This window comes from Anastrepha obliqua, chromosome 1 (genome assembly GCF_027943255.1).
Source record: "Anastrepha obliqua isolate idAnaObli1 chromosome 1, idAnaObli1_1.0, whole genome shotgun sequence".
Classification (NCBI taxonomy): Eukaryota; Metazoa; Arthropoda; class Insecta; order Diptera; family Tephritidae; genus Anastrepha; species Anastrepha obliqua.
Window position 1 is genome coordinate 177,574,819 of NC_072892.1, and position 13,978 is coordinate 177,588,796.

General features: G+C 37.0%; 1 protein-coding gene across 1 annotated transcript; it reads right to left on the bottom strand.

Moving 5' to 3' along the window:
• Positions 1–1,396: 1,396 nt before the first annotated feature.
• Positions 1,397–13,315, bottom strand: LOC129241970 (carbonic anhydrase 2-like). Its single transcript, XM_054878518.1, has 7 exons — positions 13,135–13,315; positions 6,327–6,448; positions 2,673–2,763; positions 2,338–2,603; positions 2,080–2,230; positions 1,929–2,008; positions 1,397–1,823 (listed from the first exon to the last, which is right to left on the bottom strand). Exons 1-7 carry the CDS (start codon positions 13,241–13,243, stop codon positions 1,710–1,712), a joined length of 933 nt encoding a protein of 310 aa, XP_054734493.1. The 5' UTR covers positions 13,244–13,315; the 3' UTR covers positions 1,397–1,709.
• Between the last annotated feature and the right edge of the window lie 663 nt (positions 13,316–13,978).

Below are 13,978 nucleotides of genomic sequence, written 5' to 3' on the forward strand. Positions count from 1 at the left end.
TGGAGCACAACAAATTGCTCAGCAAGCAGTTCCTGCTCGGATGCTACCGTAGGTCTCATCTCTGCAGGCACCTGCTTGAGCCCGAGCCGCCTCCCAGGCACGTCAGGAGACACCTCCTTGACTACGCTGGCGAAATACAGGACAAGACTGACCGTAACCTACTGGACCGGACAGTATTTATACAGTCTATAAACGACATTCACCGGGAGACCGTTACCACCTTCATGAACTCCCGTCCTGTGAATGCCGTAATCGAAGTCCAACCACCACCTATTGCAGATGAAGAGCTCCAGCTTCCCCGTGAGACCCGTGTAACACTGGCACAGCTACGATCTGGATACTGTAGCAGGTTAAACTCCTACTTATCCAGAATCGACCCCGACATACCAAACACATGTCCGGCATGTGAAGGTACCCCGCACGACACTAACCACCTCTTACATGCCCCCTTAAACCGACTCATCTAACCCCCCTCTCCCTCTGGACCCAATCTGTCGAAACAGCATGTTTCCTGGGCCTACCCCTAGATGAGCTAGACGAAGACGAACGATGATATGCCTACACTGACAGAGCTATCTATGCTGTTAACAACAACAACAACAACATAACTCCTAGGTACTTAAAATGCTGCACTACTTCAAAAGTATAGGGTCCCACATGGAAATTTGGCATCTGTGCAGGCCGCCTCGATTTCAACAGATATTTGGTTTTGTCCTCATTTACAAAAAGGCCAATATCCTTCGCAATTTTGTTAATTTTTAAGAAAATTTCTTTTAAGTTATTCCTATTTCTTGAGAGAATAGCGATTTGTTGACTTCCCTTACGACAAAGTGCAGCATCAAATTGAATATGACTGTTGATAAGGCATCACCTTGTTTTACACCTATTTCAATAGGGAACGACTTTGTGAGCTTCCCTTGAATGATCACTTTTGCTTGTGTATTTGTGAGCGTTGCGCTAACGAGCATTATTAGTTTGGCAGGTATTCCAAGAATACGCAATATGTGCTGGATCCTATCTCTTTTAACACTGTCGAAGGCTTGTTTGAAATCAATGAACAGGCAGTGAACATCTAGCCCGTATTCATAGTGTTTTTCAAACATTTGGCTAAGTACAAAACATTGGTCGATTGTAGACTTGCCTCTACGAAATCCGCATTAGTAGTCTTCAACTATTATTTCAGCATATTCGTTGATTCGTTCATAGAGAACATTTGTAAAGAGCTTGTAGGCCGAGTTAAGCAGAGAGAGAGAGAGTATTTTTTGACTAAAAGGGCAAAAATACTCTTAACAGCGGGATATAGCGGGTTATATTGTACAAAAAAACTATTTTTCATATAATTATACTATAAATCTTTTAATAAACCCAGGCTCAAAGTTCAACTCAAACACCAGAATTAAGTCTAAGAGGAAGATGTGTTTATTTTCGATATATTTTATAGGCTTAATATTCTTGTTTGAACACATGGCATTATATACTATCGCTTTAATATTAAATAAATTACACTAAATTATAGGTGGTGGAGGTTTTGACCAATAAAATCCATTGTGGTTGTTTTTGTAACAGCATAAAACACTCGCCGCAAATGCTTGCGGAATGCTGCTGTGTTAGTCAGTCCTTGGCTGGATATAAGCCCGAGTCGTTCCGATAGCCCAAGCCCAACACTTCCCAACTGGAACGCCATTGTGATTGGAAAGTTGTAGTTGTACCTAACGACCGCCTTTACGTCTGTATACAGCACGACCATTCAATGGTTGTAGAGGCCGGAAGTTATTTATAATCGGTGTGCCATTATCCTGTCTAAGTTGGAAGAATTTGCTGATCTGCATGTAACAAAAGATTTGAAATGCGGAAAGTTATTTGATTTGATGTTGAGCGAATTGTGTTTAGTTAGTAAGTAAGTAAGTAAGTAAGTAAGTATGCATTACCATATCACGCGATATTAAAAGGGGTTTTGGGAAGACGTGCCAAGTAACTGCCTCCGAGCAGGGTGGTGTGGTAAGTGAACCTGAAAATGAATGAGTTTTAGATGCTTTGCTTAGAAATATAAATTATGGAAGATCTGTTATGGCCACACACCTTTGTAGGCATAAAAATTCTTGGTATCAACGTCACCCAAAAAATGGCTTAGAGTTAATTGTTCATTTACAGTTGCATTCGTTCCAGCTACCACAATTCTTGGTAATTTATTGAAAACCTTGTTTAATCCCGGATAGACTTGTTTTGGATTCTGCAAGTATTTATGTCATGGGGTATAAAAAAGTGCATACAAAAAGGGCACACTAAATAGCAACAGTAGAATTCTTATTTCATTTTTCTACATTTCTGCCTGCTTACATCCACAATCTCCAGCATAATGGCCAATACAGCCACACCATCTGGATGCCGTCTTGCCTCTTCTCTGTTACCGTATTTCATATTTTTATGCACAATATGCAATTCGACATCATAACGACGGCCATTTATAGCATGCTCAGAGCCCTTATCACCAGTCGGCGAGCCCCAATGAAAATGCACCGATTGCGCCTCGTAGACATCTCGCAATAGACCACCAGTAACGGTTGGGTAGGGTCCGCGACTAGTTTCTGGTATTCTAATGGTAGCTGTTGCGTGAAAGGAAAATTTGATATATGTATGGGCCACATTAAGAAAAACGTAATGTCGCTTATTACCTGTACGGCCATTATTTACCAATCTGAGCGGTTGAGCAAAAGGTTTTGCATAGTTTTTAAAGATAAGAGGCCCAAGTGATCCAGCCTGAGACTAAAAATAGTACGTAAACGGTGTAAGAAATATTAAACTAAAGTATTTCATTTTCATTTATTCATAAAATAAATTATGAAAATTAATTATAATAAATTTAAAAAAAAATAATTACCCGAATTGTTATTTTGTGCATTAAGTTTTTTTTTTGTCAATAATACATTTTTAAGGGGTTAAGGGTAGTCAGAATTTTCAAAAAATTGGATTGCTTTTACATTTTCTTAAAGTGTGTTGTCTTAACAATTTTGTGTGAAAATTTGAAGTGAATCCGACAAATGCTTTTCGAGTTATTCAACAATTAACAAAGGGTGCTGGACGCTCCAGAGCAAAACTTTAAATGCGTTTTTCTCAAAACTATATTTTTTAAACTGGTGATCACTTGAACTTAAAAATCACTTGGTTACAATAAATTTAAATTTTATACTGCTTTTGAAAAACATAAAAAATTCGTGCCTGATCGAAGGATTTTTGTTTTTTTTTTTAATTTTGATTTTTTTAAACAATTAATTCGGTTTTTTTTTTCTTGAAAATCTGAAAAATATTTCCTGAGGCCGCTAATTTTGAAAACCAAAAAAACGCTTCGATCAGGCATAAGATTATCTATTAATAAATCTAATTTCTCTTGTCCGATTGATTTTAAATGAATCTCCAAGGACTTGTGATGATCACCACAATTGGCTTCCGGAGAAACGGGCTCCACACAAACAGCGATAACTTTTACAATTATGAATTTTTTTTTTAATTTTGCTAAAGTCTAGTCTAAACCTGATGTATAAATGCTATGTTTTTATTCTTGTAAAATAAAGCAACTGACTAGCAAAAGAAAATTATTGAAAATCATCATTTTTTCTGGCCTCTGACTACCCCTAACCCCTTAAGTGTTTATATGCATTGGTATTAGTAGGTTAGGTAGTGCTGGCCGATCTGTAAAAAGATCTCACTTAGACCCCTAGGGTCCATTAGATAGTGGGAGTTATATCAAGTAGCATCAGATGGACGGAGGGAAATTTAATTTCAACACATAAAAATTGGCTTTATTATATCTCAAAAATAAAGCGTTTTTCAAAAGATTCGTTTAGGTGTTGTTTTAAATTAAATAAATAAATGAATAGATAATTGGCGCGTACACCCTTTTTTGGTGTTTGGCCGAGCTTCTCTTCCTCTTTGTTGCCTGCGTCTTGATGCTGTTCCACAAATGGAGGCAACTACAGTTTAAAGCCGATTCCGAACGGCAGATATTTTTTATGAGACGTTTTCTCATGGCAGAAACACACTCGGAGGTTTGCATTGCCTGCCGATGGGCGACCGCTATTTGAAAACACTTTTTCTATCTTTTTGGGGACTCAAGCGCGGAGATTCGAATCTACTCACTTGCGAATGGTAGTCGCGCATCAACCCATGTGGCTGCGGCGGCCAGTGGCGGCGGATTAAGTGTGTATGCTTCCATATTAAATAAAAATTTTGCATACTAAGATTGACACTTTGCTGGAAAACTACAATAAATTTTTTTCTAAAAACATTTTCTCTCGCAATTTTAATGATTTTTTTTTAGGAATTACTCCACTATAACAGCGAAAAGGTATGCATATCTTGGAATTTTTTTAGCGCGAGAATAAAATAAATCAAAATTCTTAGAAAAGCATTACAATAATCGTAAATGTATGAATTATTATTTTATTTTATGTTACTGAGTCCCCAGCTGTTCAGATGGCAAACTCAGGTCTGGGCAATCGACAAACTACTGGGGTAAAACAACCTGTCCTAAGGCAGGCTAAAATGAGGAGAGATGCCGAAAGTGATCTGTCGAATCGAACAGTAGTCGGCGACGCGTTCTACACCACGGACGAAGAGGATATCTCTTGAATATCCGCAGTATCCAAGAACCAGAATGTAAAGCCCACAACTGATCCGAAGATCACTGATCTGGAAACTAAATCGGATGATGCTCCAAAGAAGCATGTGACGGACAAAACCCTGGAGCAGAAGAAAAAATCGGATAACAAAAACTCAGTCAAGTCTCTTGACAAGACGAGATAAGGCGCTGATGAAGAAGCATGCATACATGCTTTGAATGCTTCCTGGCAATCCAGCCAAATGGGAAAGACGAACGAGACTGTATCTTCCTTGTAAAAGCTGAAACAGCCTTTAAAGTCGAAGGCCTCAGTCGAAACAAGGCCTTGGGAAACGGAGACTGTCCTCGACTTAAGACTTTTGACTTCACAGGCAGCAGCTTTGGCAAGGAAAACCGCAAGCGCATCTTCAAAGTCCCAAAGATTCGAGGTTAAACGCGCGTCTGATAACAAGCGTATGAAGCCATTTCTAGCTTTAACTCTCCGCCGGAGCTACAGGTAGTCATTATCGACCGTGGTCAGTCGGCAGGCAAAATAACCAACGATAAATGGCCACTTTTGGAAGAGAAAATAATGAGATTTATTCTTACATAGATCACTCAAGGCTCTATTAAAAACATTGTCTTGTCTGATGACGTCAAATCGCACAAAGGAGTCGAGATGGTCGGATAAAGCAACAACGAGTCCTTAGAGCTTCTTACAGCTCATATCCGTAGCCTTGACGAACTATGGCCTTGAAGGATGTACTTTTTCGAACGACTGTGAGGATGTGGATCCCACCTCCAATAATGGAGGATGAAACTACACTCTCTCTGCTAAAAGGTCAAAGTGACGAGGTGCATCCAAAAGTTTGGACTATAGTGAGAGATCGTGCAAGGGATATGGGAAACGGCAAAGATCTATGGCGAAGTAATAGCAATCATCGAAGTAAATCCTTAAAGACCTTCACGGTAAATTGAGATATGGGATAGGGCATCTTAAAGTGGTCCTATCCGTAGAAACAAGAAAATTAATTTGCATCACTGTAGGGCGGCAACGGAGGATATGCTGCTCTATATGGATGAGGTAGGAGTGAGGGTGGCTCTAATACAGGAATCGTCGCAAGACAAAGTCGCTGGTCTTGACAAGTTCAACTACACGCTATTGGTTTCTGCCGCTCAAAGTAAGATAAGAAGTTCATCTTGGTTAGGAAAAACTATAATGACAAATTCATTAACCTATTTCTCTTTCCACAGATTTGCAACGCAGACCTGGTGACGGTAGTATGCGAGCAGAGCGGAGGTCGGAGCCTTCTGCTTACATCAGCGTACCTGTCTTTTGAAGAAGATGCCCTACCATCGCAGGCTCTCAGAGACCTTGACAAATGGACCAGTGTGAGAGGTCTGCACGTGGAGGTTGGTTGCGACGTGAATGCGCACCATTCGCCACGGGGTAGCAGCGACATAAACAGACGAGGTGCGTCTCTTTTTGAATGCTTACACTCTACTAATATTGATATATGTAACCGGGGTAATCTTCCAATATACTATAATAGGATTAGGGAGGAGGTTGTTAATATAACCCCAGCGTAAAATTTAGGCTCATTAAGGTTTGACAACTGGCATGTTTCACCGAGGGCTTCTTTCGGATCACTATAGAATCGTGACATATGTACATACTCGTACATCCCGTAATCCCGAAACAAACTTTCAATTCGCATTCATCATCACTTACATTGAAATTATCCAAATTTATCGGCGACTGTGAGAGTCCTCCGCAAGTCGGGAATTCATCACTCCATCTACTCGGGTCACAGTAATCAAATTGTGGAGATTTCCGTTCCATAATTGGCCGAGCTGTTATTGTTTATAAATAAAAAAATTGTGTTTATCAATGAAATGTGCAAAAAGAAATAAATTAAATTAATTCAGTAACTCATCTAAATATAGCTAAAAGTAGTTTGCGAAAAAGTGTGCAAAAAATGTATGTTTGTAATAAAAAAGCAATATAAATAAATGAAGCGTAACATAAACAGAGATAAAAGTTAAAGAGTGCCAATTTATTATGCTCACATATGCATGAGGGCGTGTGTGTGTGTGCGAGCGAGCGCGCGCAGAGTTCATCACAAATTCGGGTATGCATTTCTAATGAGACATAACATCTGATAGTAGGTCACTTACATGCATTGATGTCGCATGAAATGGAAAGTGAGGCAGATCTGCTCGATATGTGTGTAAGTGTGTACATATGTACATATGTATGCAGGTGTGTAGGAAAAAGATAATTAAGATTATGTCATAAATATTCATAATGATACCGGTCTGAGTTCATTGCTGCCTAATAAAGCTAATTTGTATAGTATTTGCGAAAAAGAAGAAATGAGCAGAAGAATCTCAAATAAAAAATATTAAAATAAAACCCCAATTTCACATCAAAAATTCTTCATCGTAAATATGTGCATATACCATATTGTATCTGACAATAATTGAAGATTTTTCTAATACTTATTAGAGTGGATTGGCCACCAAGATCGTGTGATATCGTATCTTTGGGATTTGATTTGTGAGAGTATGCAAAGCCCAAATGCTTTGTGGATAAACCAGCTTCGGTTAAGGCAATGGAAGCTAACGCTACTAAAGTTATTCACGAGATACTGACCGAAGTCCCCCAGCGAGTCATTCAAAGTTGGTGTTTACGGATGGCCGATAATATGTCTAAAGAGTTGGATGTCGACAGATCAACCGTGGGTAAACATTTGCATGCGATGGAATGGTCCAGAAAGCAGGTAACTGGGCGCCACTTCAGTTGAAGGAGATGTCGAGAAGGGATATCGAGAGACGTTTGGTGATGTGCTAGATGCTTCTTGAACGGTTTTATGCATCGCAACGTCACTGGCGATGAAAAATTGATCAATTATCATCACCCTAAGCGTTGAAAATGTTGGAGCCTGCCACGTGGACCAGGTCCATCGATAGCGAAAAAAAAATATTGTAACCTTCAAAGGTTATGTTGTGCATCTGGTAGCATCAGAAAGGTGCCATCTATTATGAACTCCTTAAACCATCTGAAATGATCACTGGCGATCATTACCGACTACAGCTAATGCGTTTGAATCGAGCTCTGAGCTCTCAAAGAAAAGCGGCCGGAATGGGACGGTAGACATGACAAACTGATTTTGCTGCATGACAACGCCAGGCCACACGTTGCTAAATCGGGCCAGAAATATTTAGAGGGACTGAATTGGGAAATCTTGCCCCACTCGCCGTATTCCTCAAACATTGCACCTTCGGATTACCATCTGCTCCGATCAATGCAGTCAACCCTTAGTAGAAAGCGGTTCACTTCTTACGAGAGCATCGCAAACTGGCTCAATGAATGGATCAAGTGAAAATAACTCGAATTTTTCGTCAGAGGAATTCGTATGCAGCCTGAAGATGGAGTAAAGTTGTAGCTTCCAATGGAACATTAATTGTTTAAGTAATTCGTAACTTTGGCTAAAAAAGGACGGAAACTTATTGCCATACCCAATACAAAACAATAAACCCTGGTTGGTCGGCGCCTAAGTTTGCCGTTGAACTACCTACAATCTACCTTGTCATATACACATGTCTGTGGCTTGGCCAAGAGCTTAACACGTAAGTCTCATTTCGGCAAATCTCAGCCATCCACTTGTCCCTATCGCAATACCTATGATACTATAATCCATATATTAAAAGATTGTCTAGAACTTAAATGTATTTGAAATAGTAATAAAATAAATTACTTGTAGAACAAATACCAAAAAATGTGAATACCACTAATATATATCAAATTTCTATGTAAACTAAATGTCTAATATTTTCTTAGATAAGTAAATAGTTGATAAATATTACTGACTCTGATTTAGAAAACCGATGGCCTTTGTCGCTAGCGCTTAAATCGCATGGCTTAGGTTTAATCATTAAACATTCTGTTTAAGAAGTACAGTCACCCATACAAAAGGAACAACGTCACGGTAAAGCTATTCTCAATAAAATTGACAGGATCAGCTCTTGAGCGGTGGAGTTTTATGAAAATTGTTTTTGTTTTTTGTTTTGATATGCGAGTGCGCCGACTGTTTGTTTGAAGGCAGGAGGTACTTCGTTTTGTCCTCGCTCACCACCAGACCCATTCGCTTTGCCTCTTTATCCAGTTTGGAGAAGACAGAACTAACAGCGCGGTGGTTAAGGCCGATGATGTCAATATCATCGGCATACGCCAGCAATTGTACGCTCTTATAAAATATTGTGCCTGAGACACAGGTAACTCCTCCAAACACTTGTCTTATTTATGCCTCTCACAAACAAACTAAACATGCCATCTTGCTAAAACCGTGAACATATCTTCGAGACGAGTGTACCAACATAAAAAAATAATAATCGAAAGTCGAATGTACGTAGCCCGCGTAATTTGAAAATTCACCTTATTTTTTGAACACATCTTGTACTTGTATAAGTTCACCAAAAAAAAAACCACACACCCTTTTTTTATTTCCATTGTCTTGTAATTACTAAAATACTTCTTTTGTATTTTTCGATTGGACAGTAGCCACACTTTTTTTAAATAAAATTAATTATGCACATACATATGTGCCCACTTATATGTATGTCTGCGTGTGCATGCGTGTATTTTGAATATTTTATGTAGATATTATGCGTTTCTTTTACTTTCTGCGTTTGACTAGTCATTACCCATTAGTCATTATCGATGGACTCTTGTTTCTGCGTATGGAATTCCCACCATACCAAAAATCGTCACCATCATTAGAAAAATCCGAAATTTACCCGAAATTGTAATTTTTGGGGAATTACAATACTTGCGTGAATATTTCATTCTTAAATAATTGTCATATTTAAAAACTTCCTCTAATTTAATTATTTCTCTTTTTGCAAAAAAGTTGAAATATTTCATCAAAAAACAAATTCTGGTGCTGTTTCTAAACTCCTCTTTCTTTACTTGAAATTATCATATAAATGCACCGACTGCTCAAAAAGTAGCCGGAATTTCTTGTTTCTCAACGCATCGCGCTTTATGCATGCATAGATACATACATATGTACATGCGAAAAATTTTGTTTTCTGTGTTGTTATTTACTTCCGCCAGTTTTTTACATCACTTTTGAGTGTGACCTGGCAGTTAGCCTATTCTGCAAAGTTTACTATGGTAAATCGGATTTTTGGAATAAAGTTGAGCAGAGAATCCATCAGGAATTTTGTGTTAAAAATATGTATGTGAAAATATTAACGGTAGCTCACGGGAGCTCTATAAATATAAAAAAGAAACGAGTCAACAAGCATAAGATTGTTTCAAAATCAAACATTTGACTGATTGATTAATTGTTGTACCACTCCGATCTCCTTTCATCGAGCAAATCACTAAATGGGGAGAAATACACGTACATTCACTCACACCTTCTTTGATACAGATACGATTTTTTGTGTTATAAATTTCATAATAAATATAGTAGCCCTTTTTTTAGCGTTGAAGTTAAAGAGTTTTCAAAATCATTAAAACATTTTAGGATGAAGTGGTTGTCAGTGGAAAGGGTTTGTCTAATGGAAAAAATCTTACTCTCAGTTTTTTTACTGGAAACAAAGATTCAAAAGTCAAATTTTAATATTGTATGCTTGACAGCACAATACGCACAAAAGAGAGACGTGAATAGCCTAAAGTGTTTCTAAGATATATATAAGGTATAGCTCTCTCTCTCCTTGTCCTCTACGTTATATCTTTTTTCTCTCTCGCGGAACGAAAATGCCCTAAACGTTGCATTTTGAAATTTAACTCTCCATTCTCGCTCGTCCATCAACGCCTAAGAAGTTTCAGTTCAAAAATTCAGATATTTAACTTCCGGCAAAATTTCTTCGCTGTTAAAGAAACTAAAACAATTTTTAAAGAAATTTTCAGATTTTTCTTAAAAAAAACCTTTTATGAAAAAAAAATTAGTAAAACCTTTTATTCGTTATTGAAAGAATTAAGCAACTTTTACTAAAACTTCAGAGTTTTTTGTTAAATAAATACGTTTTATAAAAAAAAAATTTGTAAAACGTTTCATTTACTGTTCAATCACCAAAATTTAACTTCCCACAAAATTTTTTCGTTGTTAAAAAAAATTAAACAGCTTTTAATAAAAAATCAGAGATTTTTGTTAAGAAAATACGTTCTACGAAAAAAAATTATTACCTTTTTATTTTTTGCTCAAGGACCCAAATTTAACTTCCAGCAAAAGTTCTTCGGTGCTAAAGCAAATTAAACAACTTTTACTAAAGAATTCAGAGATTTTTGTTAAATAAATACGTTTTATGAAAAAAAAATTATTAAAACGTTTTATTTTCTGCTCAGTCACCCAAATTTAACTTCCCGAAAAATTTCTTTGGTGTGAAAAAAATTAACCAACGTTTACTACAAAATACTACAAATTTTGTTACAAAAATACGTTTTATGGAAAGACAAAATTATTAAAACCTTTTATTTTTTTCTCAAGCAAAAATATTTTTTAAGACATTTTTATTCAAAAAGAAATATGTGTTTTACTTTTACGAAAAACACCTGATGAAAACTTTTTATTTTTTTTGTCTTCGATAAAAAAAAAATTAAAAAACTTCATACAAAATTCTTACATTTTTCATTAAAATTAAATCTATGTATGCCATATTTTTGGGCAAAAAAAAAATCGACTAAGAATTTTTATGTTTTTCTGATAAGCCGAAATTTCAACTTTCTGCGAACTTATTTCAATATGAAAATATATTTTTTTCTAATAAATATTTGTATAATCTAAAAGAACTCCATAAGTATTAATCAATAAAAATTAGTAAACGAATTTCGTAAGTTAAATCGTTTAAATATAGTATTTTGCCTTATATTTTTTTAATTCTAAATTCCGAGTCTGGCCTTCTTTTCGTCTTATTCGAAGATCCTTTTTAAAAGTTGTATCGATACACCGATAGAAAATTAAATTTTAGGAAGCTACCTAGAAGCTCGTTAGCGATAATAGAAATATGTTAAATTCACGTCCCTAGTCGAAAAAGCCACTCTGGCCAGACCCGAGTGGGCAAAGGAGTGTTAAAAAAACACGCAATGGCGACATGAGAATAGAGGGGCCAGCTCATTTGGAAGTGATTGAAGACGTTCTCTGTATTCGCTGCTGACATTTTTTCCTCTCTTTGTTTAAATGAATTTTTAAGTCACGTTGAATTTAGGAAAAATGAACGTAATATCATACGAAGAGCGTGCCAACATAACAAAGAATTTAGGTTACGAGTATTAGCAACGCTCCCTCTTGTCGAACCGCCAAAACTTATTGAACAACCAGTAGTTATTTACCACTTTAACTTTTTTTAACTGGTGAGGTAGGTTTGACTTTGTTGGTGAGGTAGGTTTTAAACCATTTATGCTTAAAGCCACGGAATCCAGCTCGATGCAGCGCATTTCAAAGTATTTCTCTATCGACCATATCAAAAGCTTTATAGAAGGTGGCGCAAAATTAGTCATCCAATTTTGTTGTGGAAAAACCTTTTTTACTGCTGAGTGATGGAAATCTTTATTTTTACCTGATTGCCGGTTTGTATACTACATCTAAAAAACTAACGCTGGTTGCACAAAATGCCACAAAAGTAGGCCTAAAAATGAACATTGCCAAAACACAGGTGTTGCGTTATTGTGCTATTATTGCGCTATTTGGGGAGTCGTATATTTGCTAATGGTGGCTCAAGAGAAGACATCGAAAACCGTATAAAAATAGCGAAGCACGCTTTCGTTGCTCTAAATGCTGTGTGGAACTCTACGATTATCACACGGCGCACAAAAATAAAAATATTTTACTCCAACGTGAAATTCGCTCTTATGTACGGTTGAGAAACATGGAACCTTGTAGCCTCTGACCTCCAAATGCTACAGGTTTTATCCAACCGTTGCAAAATATTAAGAATTTTCTCGGCCGACACGATCTCAAACACTGACCTGTGGAATCGTTGCAACCAGACACCAATACGTTTGGAAATTCCGAAAAGAAAATAGGGCTGGCTCAGGCGCGTGTTGAACGACATCACCCGCAGCGCAATCTACTGGAACCCTCAAGGCAGCCGTCGTAGAGGCAGACCAGCACTGATCTGGAAGAAGAATCGGGAAGCTGACATATTCAAAACCAATAAAACCTGGAGCGAAATCAAGAGGCTAACGCATCACAGAGGGAAATGAAGGCACCTTGTTGCGGCTCTTTGCTCCTCCGCGCAGTCATGGTCTATATGTACACTGCAGCTAGGCACAAGTTCATAAGGGTTAAATATGATTGACGTATACAATTTGCACAAATCTTGATAAGGTGTTTAATTTTGTGCCACCTTGCATTTATGCTAAAATTTCATCAGAATAATAATAAAAAAATGTGTTTATAAAGCAGCTATTTTCAGTATTTGCAGAATATTGAAGTTCGATTACTTCAGAGAAAAAATACGCGACGTTAAAACACTTTTTTTTATTAATTTTCTTGGCATTCAATTTTTTAAAAATACTTTTCCAGCACCTGTTTTTGAATCCTTTGAATTATTAATCCTTATTCTCTCTACACAGATTGCATTTGAGAACCTCTTCCACTTTCCAACGCCTCCTCTTAAGCTTAATGCCCAAACCATTCAGTTCGCAGATTTTTTAATATTTTCATTTTTTAATTTGATATTTTTTTAAATTTGATATTCTAAACTTCAAAGGCCGTAAACATTTTTTCTATCGAATTTTGAATGAAAATTGAATTTTGTAATGAATTTAAATTCAAAAGGCTTTTTATAATTAAATGAAATAATGAGAAAGTTCACGCTTTCTTTTAAATAAATAGACCGCTTCTTTGCTTTTTACTTTGACGAGACATTCTTGTTTTTCGGGTCTAGTGCCCCACATTTAATGATTTCGCCTTGTATGTGTGAATGTATGACCGTATACATATATTGGGGTTGGGGAATAAGTTCATAGCGTTTTTATATTTTCTTTTATTTTACAACGATTTGCTTGCTGTTTGACTGTTTGGTATTCATTCGATAGAACTCTTTCTGCTCTATAAAACTATGTTAATTGTATTTTTGAGTTATTTAATTTTTTACTAGTTTTCAGGCTTAAAAATGGAACACCAACAAATGTGGATTTTCGCCACCTGCTTTTCTTTGTTTTTCAAGCTGCCGAAGCAGCCAGGACCATTCGTGTCATATGCGAGTCTACAACGGGGAAATGATTTGCAAAGTTCAAAAATGGCAACTTTTACGTCGATGACACGTCCCGCAGCGGAAGGCCTTCTGAATTCAGTGAAGAACGTCTCAAATCACTTTTGAAGGAGAACTGCTGCGAAACCAGTCGTGAATTGGCGGAAAAAGTAAACT

What these genes read in the sequence shown, in the direction of transcription:
- LOC129241970 (XM_054878518.1), bottom strand. Translation starts at nt 13,243, where the DNA reads ATGGTTTGGGCATTAAGCTTAAGAGGAGGCGTTGGAAAGTGGAAGAGG. An exon ending in GAATTTTTATGCCTACAAAG is followed by an intron (nt 2,009 to 2,079) that starts GTGTGTGGCCAT and finishes ATTCATTTTCAG; the next exon opens with GTTCACTTACCACACCACCC. An exon ending in TTTTAATATCGCGTGATATG is followed by an intron (nt 1,824 to 1,928) that starts GTAATGCATACT and finishes TGTTACATGCAG; the next exon opens with ATCAGCAAATTCTTCCAACT.